Consider the following 20,065-nt stretch of genomic DNA (forward strand, 5'->3'; position numbering starts at 1 on the left):
TTTTGGAGAAATTTGGAAAACTTGCAGGGCGAGCATTTTCTCTTATGTACATTTGAGACTCAAGTTCGAGATGGGAAATACTTAGGCTAGCTTACAAAATTAGCGTTCTTTATTGTCTCGTTCTATCGATTGGGATCTGATACATGATCATATATTACTGGGCGGTCCCCGATGGGCGCGCTGTCCGTGTAACGTGGAATGTCTAGAGCCTGGACGCGAATGCACAATTGCATAATCGTTATCATTATCGATTGGCATCGACCTTCGAAGTACGTTGGATAAGTTTAGATTTAGATTTAATACAATACATTTGAAATTTCAGAAAGTGGGGGGTCAGGGAAAGTTAGCAACTCTATCAAATTGGCGGTTAGTTATCCGATTGTCTTTTTTTTGGAGAGGCGTTGAGATAGGTAAAGAGAGTTAGTTATTACCGGTAGACAAATGCAAATTACTATCGGTTAATTACAGTTGCAGTACTAGGCACGAAATGGTTTTTCATTCTATGTTTTGGTATTTTCTGTTTTTGTGATCTGTTGTGTGGTGGTTTTTTTGTTTTGCAGTCCAGCAGGGCGGGCACAGGAGATATATACGATACATAGAGATACGCAGATACAAGATACTTTGTTGGCATGCTTTTGTTTTGTTTTTGTATTGTGTGTGTGGCTCCACAGCAACCAGAAAATAATTTGCGAGAGCAGGCAGATGCATTTTACAGTGTAGAATAGAGGTGTGTTGTGTGTGTTTTCTGTTTGTTTGTTTTTGTTTTCTGTTTTTGTGGAGGCAGCTTAATATCTATCAGACCTATTTGAGTGTATCGTGGAACCACCGCTGGTGTAGCCCTTGTGGGCGTCCCTGCCGTGCAGCGAGTAACGTGATCCATACTGACTGCCGTGCCAACTGCGGTACGGGTCGTATTCCTCGATGATCGATGGCTCCTTCTCGATAATCTGCAAGTATTCGATTGGGTGAGATTTATGGGTAGTAACTGATTGTTGCCACAGAAAAATGTTTAATTTCTTGTATTTAAAGAACAAAAAAATTAATAAGAATATTACGATTAAACATTTTAAATTGTTAAATTTTGTATGATTCTACTATATTACTTATTTTCAAACAAAGGTATGTATCTTAGGTTGTCGATACTCCTAAGACGAAAAATAAAGCACCTTTTTTTTTAACTGAAACCTTTTCTAATTCTCATTTTTCTCTGTGCAACGACTATTGCAAGATTTATTACCTCTGTATTAGCACAACTGCAGCTCATGGCCGTGCAGAGGAAGATGTTCATCAGCAGCATGATCAGGAACAGTACGCCCAGGGTGATGGTGAGCCACAGCAGCCAACTGGGTCGGATGCCATCCTCGCAGTTGCCCGAGATTACTGCCCAGATACAATAAGTTAAATACCATAAACAAGTCACACATTTCTGCGGCTTAACTCACATCTAGCCTCGGCGGGATCGAGCACAAAGACCGTGGTTCCAGCCAGGCTGGAACCCTCCTCATTTGGCCCGAATTTCCGCGGTCCATTGGTGCCCTTGCCAAAAGCAGCCAGTGCCACATCGTTGCAGTCATCGATCTCCACACAGCGTCCGTAGCACTGGATCACATCGCACTGCAGATGCACCTCGGATCCTGAAAGTGATCAAGAGAAAGTTAGAGTGAGAAGGCCTTGGGTGAAAATTCCATGTCCTACCCTCGGGGAACTTGAACATCGAGGAGAGCACCGCTTCGGCAGCTCGTCCATCTGCTGTGGGCACAAAACGACTGATGATCTTGGAATCATAGGGGCAGCTTTGGGGAAAAGAAAAATTATGAGTGAAGAGTGTCTTTTACATTTAAAATATTGCCTGTTCATACACAGCCAGATAAAATTTCGATAATATGCGCATTTTAATTTTCAAAATCACAGCAAAGTTGAAAAATCTCAAACAGCGTTTAAAAATCAAATAAAATCATTTTCTTTCATGAATTTTTTGGACAAGGAAAGATATATATTTTTTTTACTGCCCATATTAAAAACTGGACTTAAAAATTGTTTGAGTCTCATTTAAATCGATAATTTTAATAATTTTAACATTACAATTATTTTTCACTATATAAAGCTTTTTTAAGGCCTTTTGTCAATAAGTATTACACTTAATTTTTTATTTATCTTATGGATAGTATTGAATATGCATTATTGAGTGACTCACCCGCTGTCGTCGGTGAGCTTTTGGGTCCTGTTCTTCTTGTCAAAAGCGAAGCAGTTGCCCACACGCAGGCCATAGGTATCTGGTATGGCAAATCGAGAGCAAAGCGTTAAGTACCAATTTCAAAACAGAACTTAAAGGCTGGGACTTCTCACCGTTTGGCTTGGAGAACTCGGCGCGGATCTTGTACTGGTGCCCGTAGACCGTCTCACGCACTCTGTGATCATTCTCCAGGAACTTGAGCACCACATGGGCATTGTCATCGCTAAAGAGAAGTTGTAGGAAGAGGTTTTATAATAGGGGTTTATTATTGGGGGTCTAACGGTGGACGACTCTGTAATTACTCCGTGTGGCAGGGTCTAATTAAAAGCATAGCCAATAGACCCAAAAGCTTTGGGCGAAGCTGCAATCGCTAGTTCTGCAATTATGCAATCGCAACTGCAATCGCCGGTCATTGCGCTATAGACAGTTGCTTTGTGGGCCACATAAGCAGCGATACAAATATGTGTAGACGTCAAAAACTATTTGTTGTTCGCCTTGTACACGGACTGGCACGATTTTAATGTTTGCGTTTACCACACAAATTCTGTTAACAATTTCTTTGCCTTTTTCCGGACTTAACAGAGCGAAACGTTTTGGAAAACCGTTTTTAATGCCATTTTTATTTCCCATCCGAGGTTTTTGTATTAACAGCAGCAGCAGAAGCGGCAGCCCAATGGGTATTTAGCTGAGAAAGGCTTGCGTAAGTCGCTGTCGAGCAGAGTCATTGGCATTATGCAAATGAGCCGCGAGGCGGGAAGGTAAATTAAATTGTTTTTCGTTCACCTCAAGATGATTATCGGACCCCTCAAGATGTTTACCGTTAATTGAACTGCTGCCCAGTAAGCACTATAAATTTGTTGATTATTCTGCCTTTTTAGGAATTATTCTCTCACTTTTCGCTGTTCTTGTTATTTGTTTTTTTTTTTTATTTGCCCGCACAAAAGAGGTGATTGAGTGAAAGAATCGAAGAATTATGGCCCAAAGCTCAATGGCCTTGAGTTCTAATTCCGCCAACAGCAGAAAGAAATGCGAACAATGGCAAATGGCCAGCTAAGAGCAACACCTACGCGCCTGCATCCAAATCGAAAACCAAATCCAATTCGAAATCTATCCATAGTCAGCACAATTTGCTCTTTGATTTCATTTGTTGTGAGCCGCCGCCGAGTCTCTGGAAATTGGCCAGCACTTCGGACTGACGGAAGCTTGACCAAAAATTACAGCACAGTACAGCACACACGGAGCAAATCGGAGCCGAAACAGAACTTAAGTGCAATTGTCTAGACAGGTTAAGCATTCGCCAACTTACCGCGCATAGCCCGATTTGCCACAGGTAATCACATAAAACTTATCGTCCGCCAATTCCAGAGTCTTGTGCACACGCACGGCCAGCTGGATGGAACGCTCCTCGGTGCGCTGCGGGGGATTTGGACATCAGGATGGAGACAGGGAGTTGGACAGGGGAAAAGTTAATTTAATTGCCGGTTATTAAAAGTTAATGCCCATGACGTTAATGTTGATTGGTCGGAAAAGCCGAGTTAGGTCCCAATTTATACCCAGCCCGCCCATGCTTTGCCTCTCTAAAGAAAGCAACTGTTGCCAAACACTGAAATATACTAGATTTTCATGAAAAGCACAGAATCGACATTTCACAATTTGTTAATGAAACGGAAAATCAAGAAGGGTTTTATTGAAGTTACTTTTAATAAAACGTAAGCGGTAAAAATTAATTTCAAGTGCGTCTATTCCAAGATCAAAGATATCTCTTTCACTTATTTCTTTGACTGTAAGTGGCTAGCCCACGACCATGGCTGCAACTTGCACTTGTGGCATGTTAATTGTCACATGATGCAATCGCACAACGAGGAAATGCAAAATGCCGCCGAGTGTGACGCATTTTCCACTTGTTTATTTTCTCCTTAGCGTTTTTCCACTGACTCTGATTGCTCACTGTTAGCCGCTTAAATATGGCCATGCTCAAGCCGGGCTATCATGGTTTTCGGTAATTATTTTAGAATCATTTTGAATATCATCTGCAGCTGGGTTGTGCAGCGGTATGTGACTGCAGATGGGCAACAGTTCTAAGAATCTCTGCGCTCGGTTGGCCAAGATTTTCCGCAGTAATTACTCTAACTGTTGGCTTAGGCTTCACTGATTTTATTTGTAATTTTGGTTTGTGTTTCGATATTAAGGCCCGGCCTTGACCCGCAACAGCTTTCCATAAAAAGGTGTACAAAAAGTACAAGTTTCTTTGTCACTTCTGTGTAGCTTACATTGCTTTTACACCAGCTGGCAGTCAAACCAGTTTGCATTGCCCGGTAAATAAGTGTCAATGAATGTGAGTAAATACTTGGGTGAGTAAATATTTTTTATATATAATATTTCTTTATATTTTATCTCGCTGTTATTGGTTTAATAGCACGCCTCCACAGTTGAGGGTATTATGGCTTTCTTGATTAGAGTTTGGTCAGTGGCTGGTTAAAGCGGTTAGCGAATAGACACAACTTATAGCCGCAGTCATAAATACCTTGGAGGGGCGGAGAGCTGTTCTCCATTGGTGGGGAACGCATTGGCCAACCAGTGATGTCACAATCCGTTGGCCAACTCATGCATCACGCAGTTGCATGCCACAACGGATGAGCTCATTATCGTGTTATTATCAAAAGCCAAGAAAATGGCAAAGTTGATACCCCATACGCTCTATGAGCGACTCTCATTAACTGTCTAAATGTGTGGAAATTACCCGATGGCAAATTGACTTGCGGCCCCTGCCTACAGGCTTTGGTTATTGCATTCGCAATTAACATTTAAATGTATATAATGGTGCTAGACAAAGAACCATACTACTTAGAGCTGCCTGCCATCATCAAATAATGGCAAACAATCTCGGCCGGGCAACCCACTCGCGCCGCAGCTAAAATAAAAATAATAACAATAATAGTTGCCGTAATAAGAAATAAGTTCAAGTACGCCAGCCTCAATGCCGTCGTGAACTTTATGTAAAAATAGTTGGACGTCTTGGCCATTGTCAGCGGCAATTTCATGCTCTGCCAGCTGCGCTGGAGCAGATTCAAAGATAGGAACTGGAGGGGCGAAAGTGGCCGACTGCAATCTGCCAAGGTCAGTTGCAGGCATTTCGCACAGCAATTAAAGTCGCTCGAAAATATTTGCCTTGAAATAGAATCAAAATTGCCTCCGCCGCCGCATTAAAAACATTCTTTTGACACAAATTCCACACAGCCGGCACAACAATAGCAACATCGGATCCAACATCCACATCTCAGCCACAACAACGGCTTGGAATGCTGTCAAAGTCGAAGCGTGGAAAGCCGTGTCTGGGCATGTGAAATCCGCCGTCTGAGGCTGAAACTAGACGCCGGCGCAAGCTGCCAAGGCACACCCAGCCAGAAAGGCCAGCAAACATTAAGGTACAGTAAGTGATGGAGTGCGTGAACTCATCAACACTTCAAAAGCTCTTGACGGATGGAAAAAACAATGATTTTTCAAGCTCAAAGGACTTGTGCAAGCTCAACTTTAAGTTATACTCCATTCTCTTAACAAACTTTAGCTAGTTTTATAAAGGAAAAAATATAAAAATCGCATTTCATATTCCTTAGTCCTTTGTAAAATTTTTGTAAAGTAAAAACATATTTCTTATAGAAAAGTATACAAACGATTAAAGACTTTAGTTTACTTTAAAATTGGAAGGTCTGAAGGTTTCTGGAAAATATCATTGTTTAACCTAAAACTGAATAAATATTATATTTCTTGTTTTTAAAAATTATCATAGTGATTTTAAAATATTAATTGGCTTAAAATATATATAAAGCTGCTGGATTTTAGTTTTAATTTTGAACTTCGTTTGAACTAGGAATAGATTGTTATGTTATAGATTTTAACAATTTTATTCTCCTGCTTCCATTACTTACTGTACAAGTTTATATATAAGCAGCATGTTTGGGTACACATAAAAATAAAATTCAAGCCGCAGTTGCGATAAGCGTGATTTAATTTTATGGGGGACCTCCCCTTTTTTTGTTCGCAACCCGAAAGGAAGGTGGGCCTTGAAGCTGCGAATCTCCCCCCAGATGTGTAGTTTTATTCCAACAGGCAGGGAGACAGAAAGAGATCGGGAAAAAAATTGGAATACAGGGTGCGGTCAGAGGGGTTTGACATTGCAATTAATAATGTTGTATGTGCTTGTACTTATAAGCATCTGTCAGCCAGCCCTATGGATAATTTGCATTTCAACGCACTGCACTGGGCCACAGGCGTATCTGGCCGGGATGACTATGGCTAATGCGATTTGCCTTTGTCTGGCATTGTTCGAGTGCGTGTACGAGCGGAAAAGCCGGACCCAGACTCATAGCCAGCCCCAGCCCAGACCCACACGGAATCGTAGTCGCCGCTTGTCAACGCCTGTGATACACGTAGGATTAAACTTGATTTTTATTGCCATCGTTACTATATAGACTGACTGCAACGTCGACCGCCAGGCGACGACCAGCGTCTTTGCTGATTTGCGTTGATTTGGGGCCAAGACTTGAGTCAAGTACACGGCCGATAGGCGGGCTCAAATTTATGCGCATGCGTGCCCTTTTTAGCCAGACAAGGTCTCTGGCATCAAATCTCTTGTCTCTAGTCTGTAGTCTCCCCAGTTTTTGGCCTCTCATTGAGGTTGAAATGTATAGTAGCTGGCAGCCTGCTGTCTCGGATCGGCAGTTTTCCAGCTGCACACACGGATTGCCTCACAGTTCACAGTTGGTGGTCTTTTCGGCCTGAATTTTTGTGGTAATTTGCCAATTTTACTAGCTGGCTGACAAAATTAATTTGCCATTTGTCAAACGGGAGGTGGTAAACGAAAGACTTAAGACACGAACTTGCTGGCTGCGTGAGTAACTGGGTGGAAGCTGGTCTACTAAAGTTGGTTGACGTCTAGCTGTTGCTTTAAGTTTGAGTCTTATGTAATTTCGCACTCACTTAACTGCTCTAATTGTATGATATTACCTGAAAATGATAAAACACTCTCAGACTATAGAACATTTTTTGTTTGTTTTGGGTCAAGTACAGGTTCACATGAACTTTGACTCTTACAAAGAGTATTTTGTTACCTTTTTCACATTATTTATATTCAGTGTTCTCAGATTAGAGTACATATCTTGTTTGTTAGTTGTAAATTACTGGTTCACATGAACTTTCTTCTTACAAGATCTTTAATATTTTCAGACTAAAAGAATTTTTTTACCTAATTATTATTCTTTTCATCCACAAAGTTGAACTAATTCATTTTAGACCTTTTTTTTAATTTGATAAATGAAAACATTGCCTGCATAAAGGAACTATGTAGCTCTAAACTATTTTAATATTTCTAAAAAGTGGCCATTTCCGACATTTTCTCCGCCTCCAACGTCAAGTTGTTCATGGTTTAGTGATTAATTCGGTTAAAAAAGCGCAGAGGGTTATGCTTACATTGCTTCCACTCACGTTGCTGACCAGGATGCCGCAGTAGTCGCTGGCGCCCTGCTTGGCCCACAGGTTGAGGCTGAAGGCCACGGAGTCGCTGCCGTCGCCCATGGCCATGCAGCCCGGGGTGCGGTACTCCCGGACGTGGACGGCGCCCGTATAGCCGGCGCTCATCTTCACCTTGATGTTCATCGTGCCCGCCTTGCAAGTGGCCGTCACATGGGGTGCGAATTCGGACGGAGTTGCCGCCGGTTCCTGTGTGGTGACCTGCAATGAATACAAAATGCGAAAAGCGTTAGGTATGCTACCATGTCTACCATCTTCGGTTAATAACTTTGACCCGATTTCTGGACCCTGGGAACTGACGCACTAGCACGGCCTGGCCGGCAAATAAATGCCAACTCATTGGACAAACACAGTGGAAACAGCAGCCAAAGAAGAAAATTTAAATTAATTTTAAACGGCCAAGCCAGAGAGTCAGCCGTAGTCGCAATTAATTGCAAAAAGGCAAAGGCAGCGCACCCGGACCCGGAGATTGGCCAGAACTTTGGGCCAGCACAGCTGCCAAAGTTCTGCACGTTTTGGGTCAGTTTACAGCTTACAGCTAACAGCCGAGCGCACTGTCAAAGGCATTTGGCTCTAAGATAATTTATTGGCGTGCTCGACTTGGGCTGCTGTCGCTCCGTCGTGATAATTGAATTTGTGCTCCAGCTTTAGAGGCACAGAACGATTGGGAATGGCAGTCGAACGAATGGAGTGGGTACACGCGAAAAACTGGAGAGCTTAAACAGGCGAAATTCTTAGAAACGTGCTAGAAATGTTTGGCGAGGGAATTTGCATAGTCAATTGGTTCGCGAAAATTCTTGGAAAAAAATAATAGGGATAGTGTGAAATAAAATGCATATTTAAAAGTTCACATAAGTCTTGGTCTGCAATTGATTGCTTAGCGTTCTTAATTTGCATATAAAAGACTCCATCTGACAACATTATTTTCCATTTGTCAAACGGAAGCAGGCAAAACGAAAGACTTAAGACACGAACTGGTTTGCAAGTATGAAAATTAGTCTTTTAAAGTTGTTGCTTACACAGTTATTGATTATGTATCAGCTTTAAAAACAGAAAACAGAAAATTTCGAAAAAAGAAACTATTTATAAAAACCAACAGTTTTTCAAGTGTAGGCGCTAGATAAGCCGCGCCAAAGTTAAGTAAGCCATGTCATGACAATCGCCTTGACGCCGCCTTTGCGGTCCAATAGTCGAACTGGGTTCACGTTTCGACGGTCCTCGGGTGCTGTCCAAGTCGCGCGGATTCGGACTCCCCGTTCCAGCCTATCCCCCTTTTTTTCTGTCCCAAGCGAAAGGCTTTTGATTTATATTTACTTTCGAGAAAGGCCGCTGGAGCAGCCGCCCTTTGGCGTGCCAAAAAATATCAAATTTTGTGCAGTCATTGAAGCAATTAATTTCCCACTCGATCCTCCGGCCGCCGAGCTGCTGGCTACTGTGCGTCAGGTGAAATGCAGCCGGGTGACCCAGTTCCGTCGGCTGACAAGAGAGCCGATGTCGGTGCCAAAAACATGTTGGCCAGTGTGCCACTTTCTATGGCAACTAGAACATCCGAACATCCACTTTGCATGCCATCAGCAATTTATTGTATCTCAATGCGCCGGCCACTTTGCAATCCAAAATCCAAAAAAAAAAAAACGGAGACAATGGCAGTGCGATGGCGGCGGTTCCCCATCTCCGCCGCTCGGGAGTTCAATGCGCCGCGAGGGTCACATGAGTGGGTCCCCCGAGAAACTCCAGCAACTCCCATGACAATTTGTCGCTCCGCGAAAAGGCAATTGTTTTGCATGGATTTTTCCGTTTTTGTTTTTTGTTTTTCTCGCCAACTGCAACTGCAACGACAACGATGGCGGCAAAGGCAGTCAATTAAAATAGTTTTTGCATGCTCGTTTCACTATCGTTTCGAGTGTGGCGGCGGCTTGTTAAAATAGTTGGCCCAAAGTAAAGCATTCGACTATTGTGTTATGCAACACGCTCTGATTGTGGTCGGGGCAACAAACAAAATGCAAACCCAAATACAATTAGACACTTGCGCTGCCAGTCACGCCATGGCCAATGAGCCAGTGAGCTGCGTCTCTCTTCTTGATGGATTTGCCCCGCAGGACACTACGACCGAGTGATTTCTCACAAATTCCTTCTCCTTTCCGACCGACCGATGCAAAATCATAACGCCAAATCGAAACGCAGCTGGAGCTGGAGACCCAAAGAACGGGCGACTCACCCAGGATCATTAAGTGGAGCCACTAGATGACGGTGATTTATATAGCTGCAAGGGGTCAGGCCATAAACCATAAGTGTTCGGCCCGCCGCATTAAAGCAGCTTAGCTATTAAGCCAAGTGACGTGGGCAATTAGTACAGGAAGGCCAACTCGTTTCTGTTTTTATTTTATTTAGCCCGGGCAATTATCTGTTTAAGAATGACAAAACTGCAAGAGTTTAAGTGAAAAATGGGGATCTGTCTGGGGCGGTAGAAAGACCGCCCAGAAAATGCACTGCATGGTCGGAAAACATGGGAAATTAAGTTGAAGCTTAGTCGGGGAAGGCGATTTAATGGTGCCACAGATGCTGTGCTCGCATAAAACCAAAATGGTATTTATAGCCCAACAGACGAATGGATTCTATTAAATTTATATCGCAGCAAAAGGGTAATAAAATGTTCGCTACATGTTGGTACAAAAGGATTGCTTTATTTGCAGCGTAAGGCAGTAAGAAGAAATTTATTTAAAAAAAATTAATAAAAGGTATCAATTTAATAACATAAAATGATGCACTTATTCACACAAATTAAATTAATTATCTTCACATTGTAGACTTATTTGTTTGAAAACTTTAGTTTTATAGGTGGGCAATTTAAAAAGGATTGTCTAAATTTTTGACTTCTCAATCATTAATCTAAAGTATCTTTGGCCAAAGTAATGGCTTAAAACGACTACTATTCCCATTACGTTTTATTTATAGAAGAACTGAGCCTAGAAAACTTTCTCAAATAAATTCAATAAGCCTTCAGATTCCCATGTCCAATTTAAGGCCTAATACTTGATCACCTCTTATGCCGGGCAATTAAATGTGATTGTGATTTATGTGCACAAGTAATTCCACTCAATTTACTTTGCCAGCCCGTCTGTCTGGGTGTGTTTCCTTAACTTTAATATTTCGCAAGAGTCCGCTTTGTTTTTATTATTACAAGCATTTCGTTTTTTTTGGGATTTAAGTCGGGCGATACAATCGACAGAGTCATAGCCAAAGCATAAGTGCAGCTGCGCATAGTTGGCCAAAATAGATTGCCAAACATATTCCGATCGCTGGGAGTTGAAAAAAGAAAAAACATAAACATGTGCAGCAAGTTCGGCTTAGAAGCGAAAACAAAACTCGTGCATAACAAAAGGTGGGGAGCCGCTTTTAACATATTTCGCGTGCATTTGAGTTTCCGCTATGTGGCGCTCGGGCAATAAAGCTCGGCCCGAAGTAAATTATAACATAAGACCGGGCCAAGCCTTGCAAACGGACTAAGCCGCGTTTCGGATGGCCAAGAGTCCAGCTTCAGCGTCCGAGTCCGACTGTTGCTGATTGCAAATTGTCACGGTATTTTCGCTGGCAGCGCATAAATTGCCGTTTAACTCGCATTACAGTACCGCCAGATGGAAGCGTATTTATGTGCGGCTCTGGCTTTTTGGCCAGAGCTTCAGCCCCGACCGGACTTGGCCGAAAAGCTTAATGAAGCTGACATCGCCTGGAAAAACCCGTTCCGAGCTTTGCCCGATTATATAATGCAAAACGGCCTGCCGAGTGACAGCTGAAAGGGTTTTTCCAACGGTTTTATCTTGGCCATAGGGTTCACAGATAAACAACCACGAAGTAGGAAGAAAAGCGATGGGCAATTAATGTCGCCGCGGCTTCAATTAAATTTCAATTGCTGGCGCGCTCCTCCATTGATGTTCTGACGCGCTAATTCCATGGCACGTCGATGGTCCCTCGGTGGTTACCTGCTGGCCCCACCTTTCGACTCTGTCAGCGGGTCTGCACGTTCTGCGACGACCCTTCCACCACTCGGTGGGTCAATTGTGGGGCCCATAATGAAACGCTGTCGTACCACTAATATAATAATAAGCACTTGTTCGCCGCCCATTCCCTCTCGCCCCGATTGTGCCTACAAAATCATATGTCTGGCCTTTTGTTAAGGCAATGCTGAAAGACCATCGATAGAAAAGCTTTGTAAATTCTTCAAAATATTGCCGAACAACATTCCAACCGTGTTCTCTGCTGGTTATTTATGTTGCTTATTTATCGATGTCCGAGAAATCCAACCAACAGAAAACATCAGCAGTAGCCGAAGCCAATGTCTTGTTTTAATGAGTTTCGCTCTGACCAGCTGGGAAATTATGCTAAGTACTTTCTATTCTTGGGCCTTACAAGGGCTGGCCATGTTTTGAAAGTTTTCCTTAATCGAATTAGGCTCCATTTGCCGGCCAACAAAGGGCAGATCTTCCGCCGTAAAGTACTAATCATCTTTTCACCAAATGCATCCAGCTCTCAATGCATAATGTAGAGCTATTTAACCCAAGCTGTGTTTTGAAAATTGGTTATACTTAAGTGCATCTCCATTAATTTAAACTTTTTTGTGTATCATTATTTGAGACATGCATATGCCTTATGATTTGAAAGGTTTCTAATTATACTACTTTGCTGTATGCATTCTGTTCCCATTTTAATTAAAAAAGGCTTTAAGAGTTGAACAAATGAAGGTGCATCTTCATTAAAAATAATATAGGTTATTGCTTATAATGTTTTCCTTAAGAACAACATTTAAACATCATAAGTGGTCTTAAGCTTATTTTAAGCTTGTTGTAATTTTTAAAGTTTTTGTTTAAGAAAAAAACCTATATATTTAGAATGGCATCATTGCCGAAGGGCATTAGCAGTCCAAACTTTCATCTTACATTTTGAGAAGAGGTTACCCCTTAGTCATCCTTATTGCTTGATTGAAACAATCGCTTATCGTGACTTTGAGCTGGCTTTAAAGTTGTCACACTTTCTTTGACCATCGCCTTAATTGCTGTCAAAAGTTAGGCCGCACGAAAAACCCATTCTGAAAAAGTCGTTCCCAGCAGCCAAACCGAAATACTGCCCTCGTGGTGTCTGCAATTTTCATAAATGTGCACTTTCCATGCGCATCATCTTGGACAGAATTTGAAAGCCCAGTCAGCCCCATACTGAGACGAAAATTTCCTAAAAGCCACGGGCCTCAATGACAGTCGGCAGTGCAGCGACTGCGAAAGCAGAACTGGGGAATAGTTTTTCCCATTAGTTTCGAATAAAACCTACTTTTACCTCGGGGCCGAAGCTGGTGCAGAAAAACAAAGGTAGAAACAATTGCTAAATTGTTTTTGTCGACTGACAGGCGACGGAGAACGCAGAGAAGCAGAGCAACAGAGCAGCAGAGCATCAGACCTGCAGGTGAACAATGCAAGTTAATCAAATAATGAACATGTGCTAGCCTAGCCGCAGGCCGTGTCAGCCAAAGTCAAACAAAAGAAAGAACTTTCTCCGCACTGAGCGCACTGGCTGGCGACCACCGATCCGATGACCCAATATGCCAAACACTTTTGCATAAATTTTAATGAATTTCACGCTACACCGACCCGCTGCTCCAGCATTGAGCAAAATAATTCGCACTGCGAGATCAACGCGGCGTTAAATTGCGCCAACTCAGTGGCTCGGATGTGCCAAGCGGATTGGCCTGATCTCACAGAGCTAGTTACTAGATCGCTAGTGATGCCAGCAATTTTATTCAAAAACAAACAACTAAAGTTACGGTAACAAAAATTAAAGATACTCATTTGTTTTAAGTGTTAATGCAATAAAATTGTATATTTCCTGTCATTAAATTTATATTTAACTAGTTATCGATTTTTTTTATTTTAAACATTAAAACATTTTATAATCCTTTATTCTCGTTACTATGTTATTCATAAAATACTTGAACCTAATCAAAATAAATTTGTATGTTATGTTGTCTTGTGAGAAAACATTGTTCTAATGTTTGAAAAAGACACACCTCTTTTACCATCACTCTTTTTCGTGCTTAAATCTTTCGGCGTTGACATAAACATGCCATTTTCGTTGGCCATTTTCTTCTGGCGCTCCCCGAGAGTTATGACCAAAGAGCCATAGAATCTAACTGCGCACACTCAATCTAATGGGCCCAGTCCAGTGGCGGCAAGTCGACATATTCCCGGCCATCGAGAACGGCAATGGCAACGGCTTCCTGTCCGGGGGCCAGACATCAGACATCATGGCCCGATACTACTAACCCAGTGCTGAGCGTATCCACCATTGCGTGCAGTGACCAAACTGGTTGCTCTTCTAATTGCCCCGGTCTCCAGTGCGTTGCGATCGGCTTATGTTTATGGAGACGGGAGTCAGAGCCTGTGCCAGGTTCACTTGATTGCACCCGGCATTTGTGGTCAATATGCAGCAGTCTTCGGGTTGGTCATATTTTCTGTTAATTGGAGCATAATGGCCCGGCTGCTGGCCAGATATTCATTCGCATTCTGCGGTTATCAGTAGCAAACAAAAAATATATCCCGGCTCAATTTGATAAAGCCATCGCCATCGACCAACTGTATCTGGCACAAACCGTTAGCACTTAAACTCGTAAAAAAGGAAACAAAAACTAAATAAGAACTAAAAGAATTTCAATGAAATGTCCAAGACAATCAAAGAGTTTGTTGTCTAAGTCTTTTGTTATGCTGCCGCCAGAATTTCTCAGTCACTGCTGCTGCTGGCTCATCTCAAGTTCTAAGAATAATATATAAGCGACTAAGTCCAAGTAAACAATGAATCATATTTTTGAGTACATTCATTCGCATTATAAAGTTTTATTTTTTATTGCCATCGGTTGCCACCGCAACAGTAATTCAGGTAATGTTGAGCATATAGAAAGAGGATCGAGGGGCTTGGGCTCAAGACCAGTGTGGGGCACTTCAATTGGCTTTTGGCAGTCGTTGGCAAGCACGTGCTTGTCAATCGAGAATGGCTTTGCGGTTTATTTTGATACCCTCGGAGGGGAAATCAACAAGTGGGTAGCTCAAGTTTCTCTGCTCTAGGCATGAGGTTTTCTGAAGCCGTTTTTGGTATTTGTAGAGCACACAAGTCTTCAATTGTGCTTCAACGTGTAGTTTTTGCAATATTCGCAATTATGATGTGTCGTTAAGTATTATTTAATACGAATTTTTAGATTTATTGTTTTTTTAAGACCGGTTGCATGTAGATTGAAACCATAAAAAACACACTATGATCAACTTATCGCCATTGTATATATGAATTAATTGTATTTGAAGATTTAATCCTCTGCAGTTGGTTTTATTATTTAGTTTGGATCAAATTTCGTTGCCTGTCTGGCTTCTACCCGAAAAAAGAACACTTAACTCCAAAATTTGTTTAATCCTCAAAGCTTCAACCGCAACACAAGCTACCTGTGGTCACATTCAACGCGTCATTCTGGCCAAATACGCCGGATTCTTGGGGATTGTTTTGGTTTTATTTTCTGTATTTTTTGAAATTTTTACTTCACATATCGAAACGTAAGTCGGTGGCGGTTGTTGGTGGGTTGTTCTCGTTGTCTTATATGGTTGCTGGCAGGCCAAAGCCATGACGACATGGCATAAAAACTGAATCGCTCGTTATATACACATTTACGTATGGATTGCCATATATTCATATTGAATCGGATGGTTTCGAGAATTAGCATATTTCGTTCGCTTTCAGCTTATTTCTGTTGGTGTGCGCTGACATTGAAACTGATTTTAATGGCCCGTAACAACAAAAACATGGCAATGACAATAGCGGCGACAAAAACAACAATTACACGCACTCGCTAATGTGCAAGTCAATATTTAGCACCGAAAGAAGGCGTCAATTAATATGAGTTAACCGTCGGCTAATTTTGAGCAATTTCATGTCAAGTCTACAGTGCGTTGGGCATATTAATCGAAGGAAAAGGAAATCAAATTGCCAACGGTCACTGGGTTTTGTGTTAACAACCTTTTAGGTAACTGAAAACCTGCCGAAAAAGGCGCTAGTTCATTTATTGTTTAATGAGTGTGAAAAGCGGGCTGGCCGAGTACCGTAAGCCAGCCATGTTTCAATTTTAAACGTCCCTCAACACGCACACATGCTGCGAGATTTACTTTCGCATAAGTTGTTGTTTACATGGGTATTTCTGTCTGACTTTTGGCCGAACGCGCCGATGGGTAAACTTATATCATCATCGTCATCATCGGTGCCTTCATCATCGCCAACAAGATGATAATTACCAGAGAGACTGCGTTTTGTTTGCCGTTGCTTTTACGTATGCTTCAAGGTTTTGTGAGTTTTGCATTTACCAAAAGCCAACCAACTTGGCCGCGCAGTCTCTGTTATTTCTGTACTTGAAGTTTCCGAATCGAGCTGTAGGCCGATTGCCTGCCTGCCAAACCCAAAGAGCGAATTTTGACGCCCACGCCCCGAGCCCGGCATTTTATGATGTCATTCTCCAGCGGACGCTGACTTCGATGGATAGTTCAACATACCCGTTATCAGTTTGACGGGCGGAGTGGGCAGCAACAAGGGCGGGACGGGTCAAATTTTTCAAAACCAAAATGGCAGAAATCAAATTTCCATTAATAGTATCTATAAAACTTTACTTCTTGCGTTCAAAAAGTATTTGGCGTACAGAAGAATCCTATTTACTTCTTGTACTCAAAAACCAATTAAGGTACCAAAACACCATGATAAGTAAAGCATAGATAACAAAATGTTATTAAACATATTTAAACAATATTAAAAATTAAAAATTTAGTACAGGCGCAAATACATTATAAGAAACCACATTGCCTCGATGCGGGAAATCCGGAGATACCTAAATATACTAGTCTGTTATGACCGTCATCGTAATAGAGTTCAATTTCAATGGGAAATTTTTAAGTATACACATACAACAACATTTGTGTAACATATCTCTCCAAAAACATTTAATTGAGTTTGTGTTTACAAACCAAACTTCAGAGAAATTATTGGTTATTAGTAAGCTACGAAAAGTATTGGCTTGGGGAAAATATATGCCTCAACAAACGAAATTGGGGAAATGAGCAATGGTGAAAACTGCCGAAAACCCCCGGATCGACAAAATCCAGTCTTGAACTAATTTCAATTGATGCCAAGCCCTAGCAACTCTCACCATGATAGATTTGTGCCATTTCATACGAAAACTGAAATCGAACCAAACCAAATCAGAACTGAAACCAAAACCAAAAGCATTCCTGAAGCGCTCACGAACAATGGACCAATTTTTAGGGGGTCCAGAGGAAGGGTCCAAAGGGGGGGCACAGTTGGGTAAAAGTTAAGATATCGGTCAGTGGCACATTTGGAGTATGACTGCTGGTAGGCGGGGAATCGGAGCACTAAGCCTGCCCGCAGAGTTATAGTTATGGCCAAAGAGTCACGGCAGTGACCATTCCTATTGCTATGGCTATTGCTATTGATAAAGTGGCCCAGCTGCAGTCAATATGAAGTTCATTAATTTGTCTGCCCTGGAAAATTGCCGTGGAAAAACCACGGAACCGACCCGAGAAGCCATGAAAATGGTAGAAGGCAGTAAGAGATGAAGTTGGGCCGGCAGTTAACCCCGTTTTCATGGCCGTCGCAGAACAATATTGTATGCAAATGAAAAGTGAAATGTCCAGAAAGTGGTCTAATTATCTTTTACTTACCTGTCCAACCAGCAGCAGCAGCACGGGCAGGAACCAAAGGCCCTGGGTTTCTGGCCTCTTGCCTGTCGTCATCGCGTTCGCTTCCTAAGTCTTTCGTTTGGCTTTGTTCGCGGGTCTGTGTCCTTTTGGGCAGCTGCAATTATCCGGAACGTTTATCACCCAATTGAGCAATTGTGCAATTGTCTGGCGCTGATTATAGCCCACTTCATGCAGCTCACGCAGTTGTCAAGTTGCAGCTGCATTCGATTTGATGGGTCTTACTTTTTTATCTTTCGTTCTTTCTAAATTACTCATCCGTCCTATGACTCAAAGCCTCTACTGAGAACAAAAGCCTCTAACCCGAACTGAACTAAGTCGAGCTTTTCTCAGTTATTTGCTGCTTATCGCCTCGTTTTCATCAGGGGAGCTCTCGAGCTGGTTGAGATGATTTCCAGATTTCGGGGGTCATAACTTTCTATGAAATTTTAAGTACGCAAACGTGACACAAGTGCATCGGTTTTCTAATCTTTTAATATGCCCTTTTTTATCTGACCATTTTTTCAACCAACGCATCCCATTCTCACGTATTTCGATTTCGTTTTCGACTCGACCCCGACCTGATTGAACCGCATCTAATAAATATCAAAGCTGAGTTTACTCGGAAAAGGATTTCGCAAATCAAATGAAACAATGAGTTGGAGTGCCGCAAACGAGTTTGCTCGAAAATATATTTATTTGCCGCACAAAGAGCACAGAAAATAGCCTGAATTGCGTCATTTGCTGGAAATGCGACAGTAAAGCTTAAAGTCCAAAGCAATTACTAAAAAAAGCGACATTTGTGCCAAACGTGATCCAGATTTTGAATATTGAAGATCAATGTCTAACATTTATCTACAAATAATTCGCTTAATTTATGCTGTATTTTGTGACCAGAAGTTATTAACTGACTACATATTTGATTTATTTAGCTTTTCTAACAGCAAACTCAAACGGAAATGCCTGGCTCAATCACACACGTACTTGATTACACATTTTTCTAATGCTGCTTGGCCGCAATATGCAATACTCAAGTCAGCCTAAAGCTTGTAGCAAAATAGTTAGTTATTTTTGTTAGTTAATAAAAAAAACCGTGCTTCCAATAGCAGCTTCAGTTAAGAGAACTGTTTTCTTGAGCAAAGAGAGTTATTTAAAGAGAGCGAGAAAATCTGAACATTCTTTGTAAAATCGCGCAAATTTCAGGCACTAAAAATACTAATTTAAACTTTAACTAGCCACTCATTAGTTAAAGTTTTGTGCATAAAGTTGGCTACAATCAGCAATAGTTTCCTATTATTAAATATTATTTATTTTGTTTGTTTTTTGTTCACTTTGAAGTTTATACAATTTTCGCTCATTTTTAGCTGAGCGACGTGTGAGCAACACGTGAAAACAAGTTTTATGCAACAGCTCATTGTTTACTTATTGTTGTTTGGGCCGTTTATTAAATGTGTTTATTTGTTCGAAAAAGTTGTTTGTATTTGCTATTACTCAGCTACCTGCACTCCGCACGGAAACCTCGGCTGGTTCTAAATTTTAAAACGCGTAAAACACCAAAGTCCAATTGGATTTAGATGGAAATATTCCGCTTGACACGTTGACGGCTCGAGAGATTGTTGAAAACTGAATGGCAGAGACGGAAATCGCTTTAAGCCAAGCTTTGCTGTTTCAGCTTCGCTGCTTATATTGTTATTCTCTCCCTCTCTCTCCATTTTCTCGCTGCTCTTTTTGGCCACATCTTCGTTTGTTTTGGCCTTTTTTGCCTTGTCTACTGGTTCTGGCCATCGGAAGTGTTGCCACTTCGCTGGAAAAAGAGTTTATGCCATGCAACAGCTCTCCAAGTTTGGCCCATTTCCTCTCTCTATTTATACCATCTCGCCACGCTTGCTGATAAAAATATTACAATGTGCGTTGGTATCTAAGAGCAAGTTCACTTAGAAAAAGTAGCTTCAAAAGACATAATTTAAGCAAAAGGCCAAATTCTTTAAAATATTAAAAAAATAAAAAATAATCAACATTTTTGAAGTACAATAACATGCAAATTGAATTATTTAAAATTATTTTTTGCATTGCGTTTTTTAATCATTCAGTAACAATATTGTAAACAAATTTAAATTAATTATAAATGATTTTTAACTAATTTATCAATACAAAATAATTAAAAATTTTATAAAATCACATTAAATTATACTAAATCAAATTTAATATACTTTTTTGATCAGTGTACTTGTGACGGTGGTTGTTAAAATTTGTAGCGTAACGCAGACTTCAATGAATCGATATGCCCGCAGGTTTCTCTTGCTCACGCATGCGCCGAAGCTTAAAATGGGGTGGTATTCTCCTTAGGAGAACATCCAGTGTTGGTAAATTCTATAAAAATAACGGTATATTTACAATTTATCAATGAAAAGTTTAAAATTTTTAAAACAAAATTAGCGATCATAACTAGGTTGATATAAAATAGTGTTCTATAGCTAACTACAGTAAAAAAATTACATTTAACCTTAATAAACAATCAATTTACTGTACTCTTTTTTAAACTTTC

At 41.2% G+C, this 20,065-nt stretch overlaps 1 protein-coding gene across 3 annotated transcripts; it reads right to left on the reverse strand.

The window, feature by feature from the left end:
• Positions 1-19,146, reverse strand: LOC108140594. Of its 3 annotated transcripts, XM_017263499.2 has the most exons (11): positions 19,020-19,146; positions 17,506-17,638; positions 7,700-7,960; positions 3,540-3,646; positions 2,347-2,456; positions 2,195-2,273; positions 1,696-1,793; positions 1,443-1,634; positions 1,238-1,380; positions 802-947; positions 1-262 (listed from the first exon to the last, which is right to left on the reverse strand). In XM_017263499.2, the coding sequence occupies exons 2-11, from the start codon at positions 17,575-17,577 to the stop codon at positions 148-150; spliced, it is 1,323 nt and encodes a 440-aa protein (XP_017118988.1). In that variant the 5' UTR covers positions 17,578-17,638; positions 19,020-19,146; the 3' UTR covers positions 1-147. The 3 variants fall into 3 exon arrangements, with proteins under 3 accessions (XP_017118988.1, XP_017118987.1, XP_017118986.1); XM_017263498.2 differs by having other exon boundaries at positions 1-947; positions 7,715-7,960; XM_017263497.2 differs by having other exon boundaries at positions 1-947; positions 19,020-19,145.
• Positions 19,147-20,065: the final 919 nt, after the last annotated feature.

This window comes from Drosophila elegans, unplaced genomic scaffold, assembly GCF_018152505.1.
Source record: "Drosophila elegans isolate 14027-0461.03 unplaced genomic scaffold, ASM1815250v1 contig_476, whole genome shotgun sequence".
NCBI classification, from domain to species: domain Eukaryota; kingdom Metazoa; phylum Arthropoda; class Insecta; order Diptera; family Drosophilidae; genus Drosophila; species Drosophila elegans.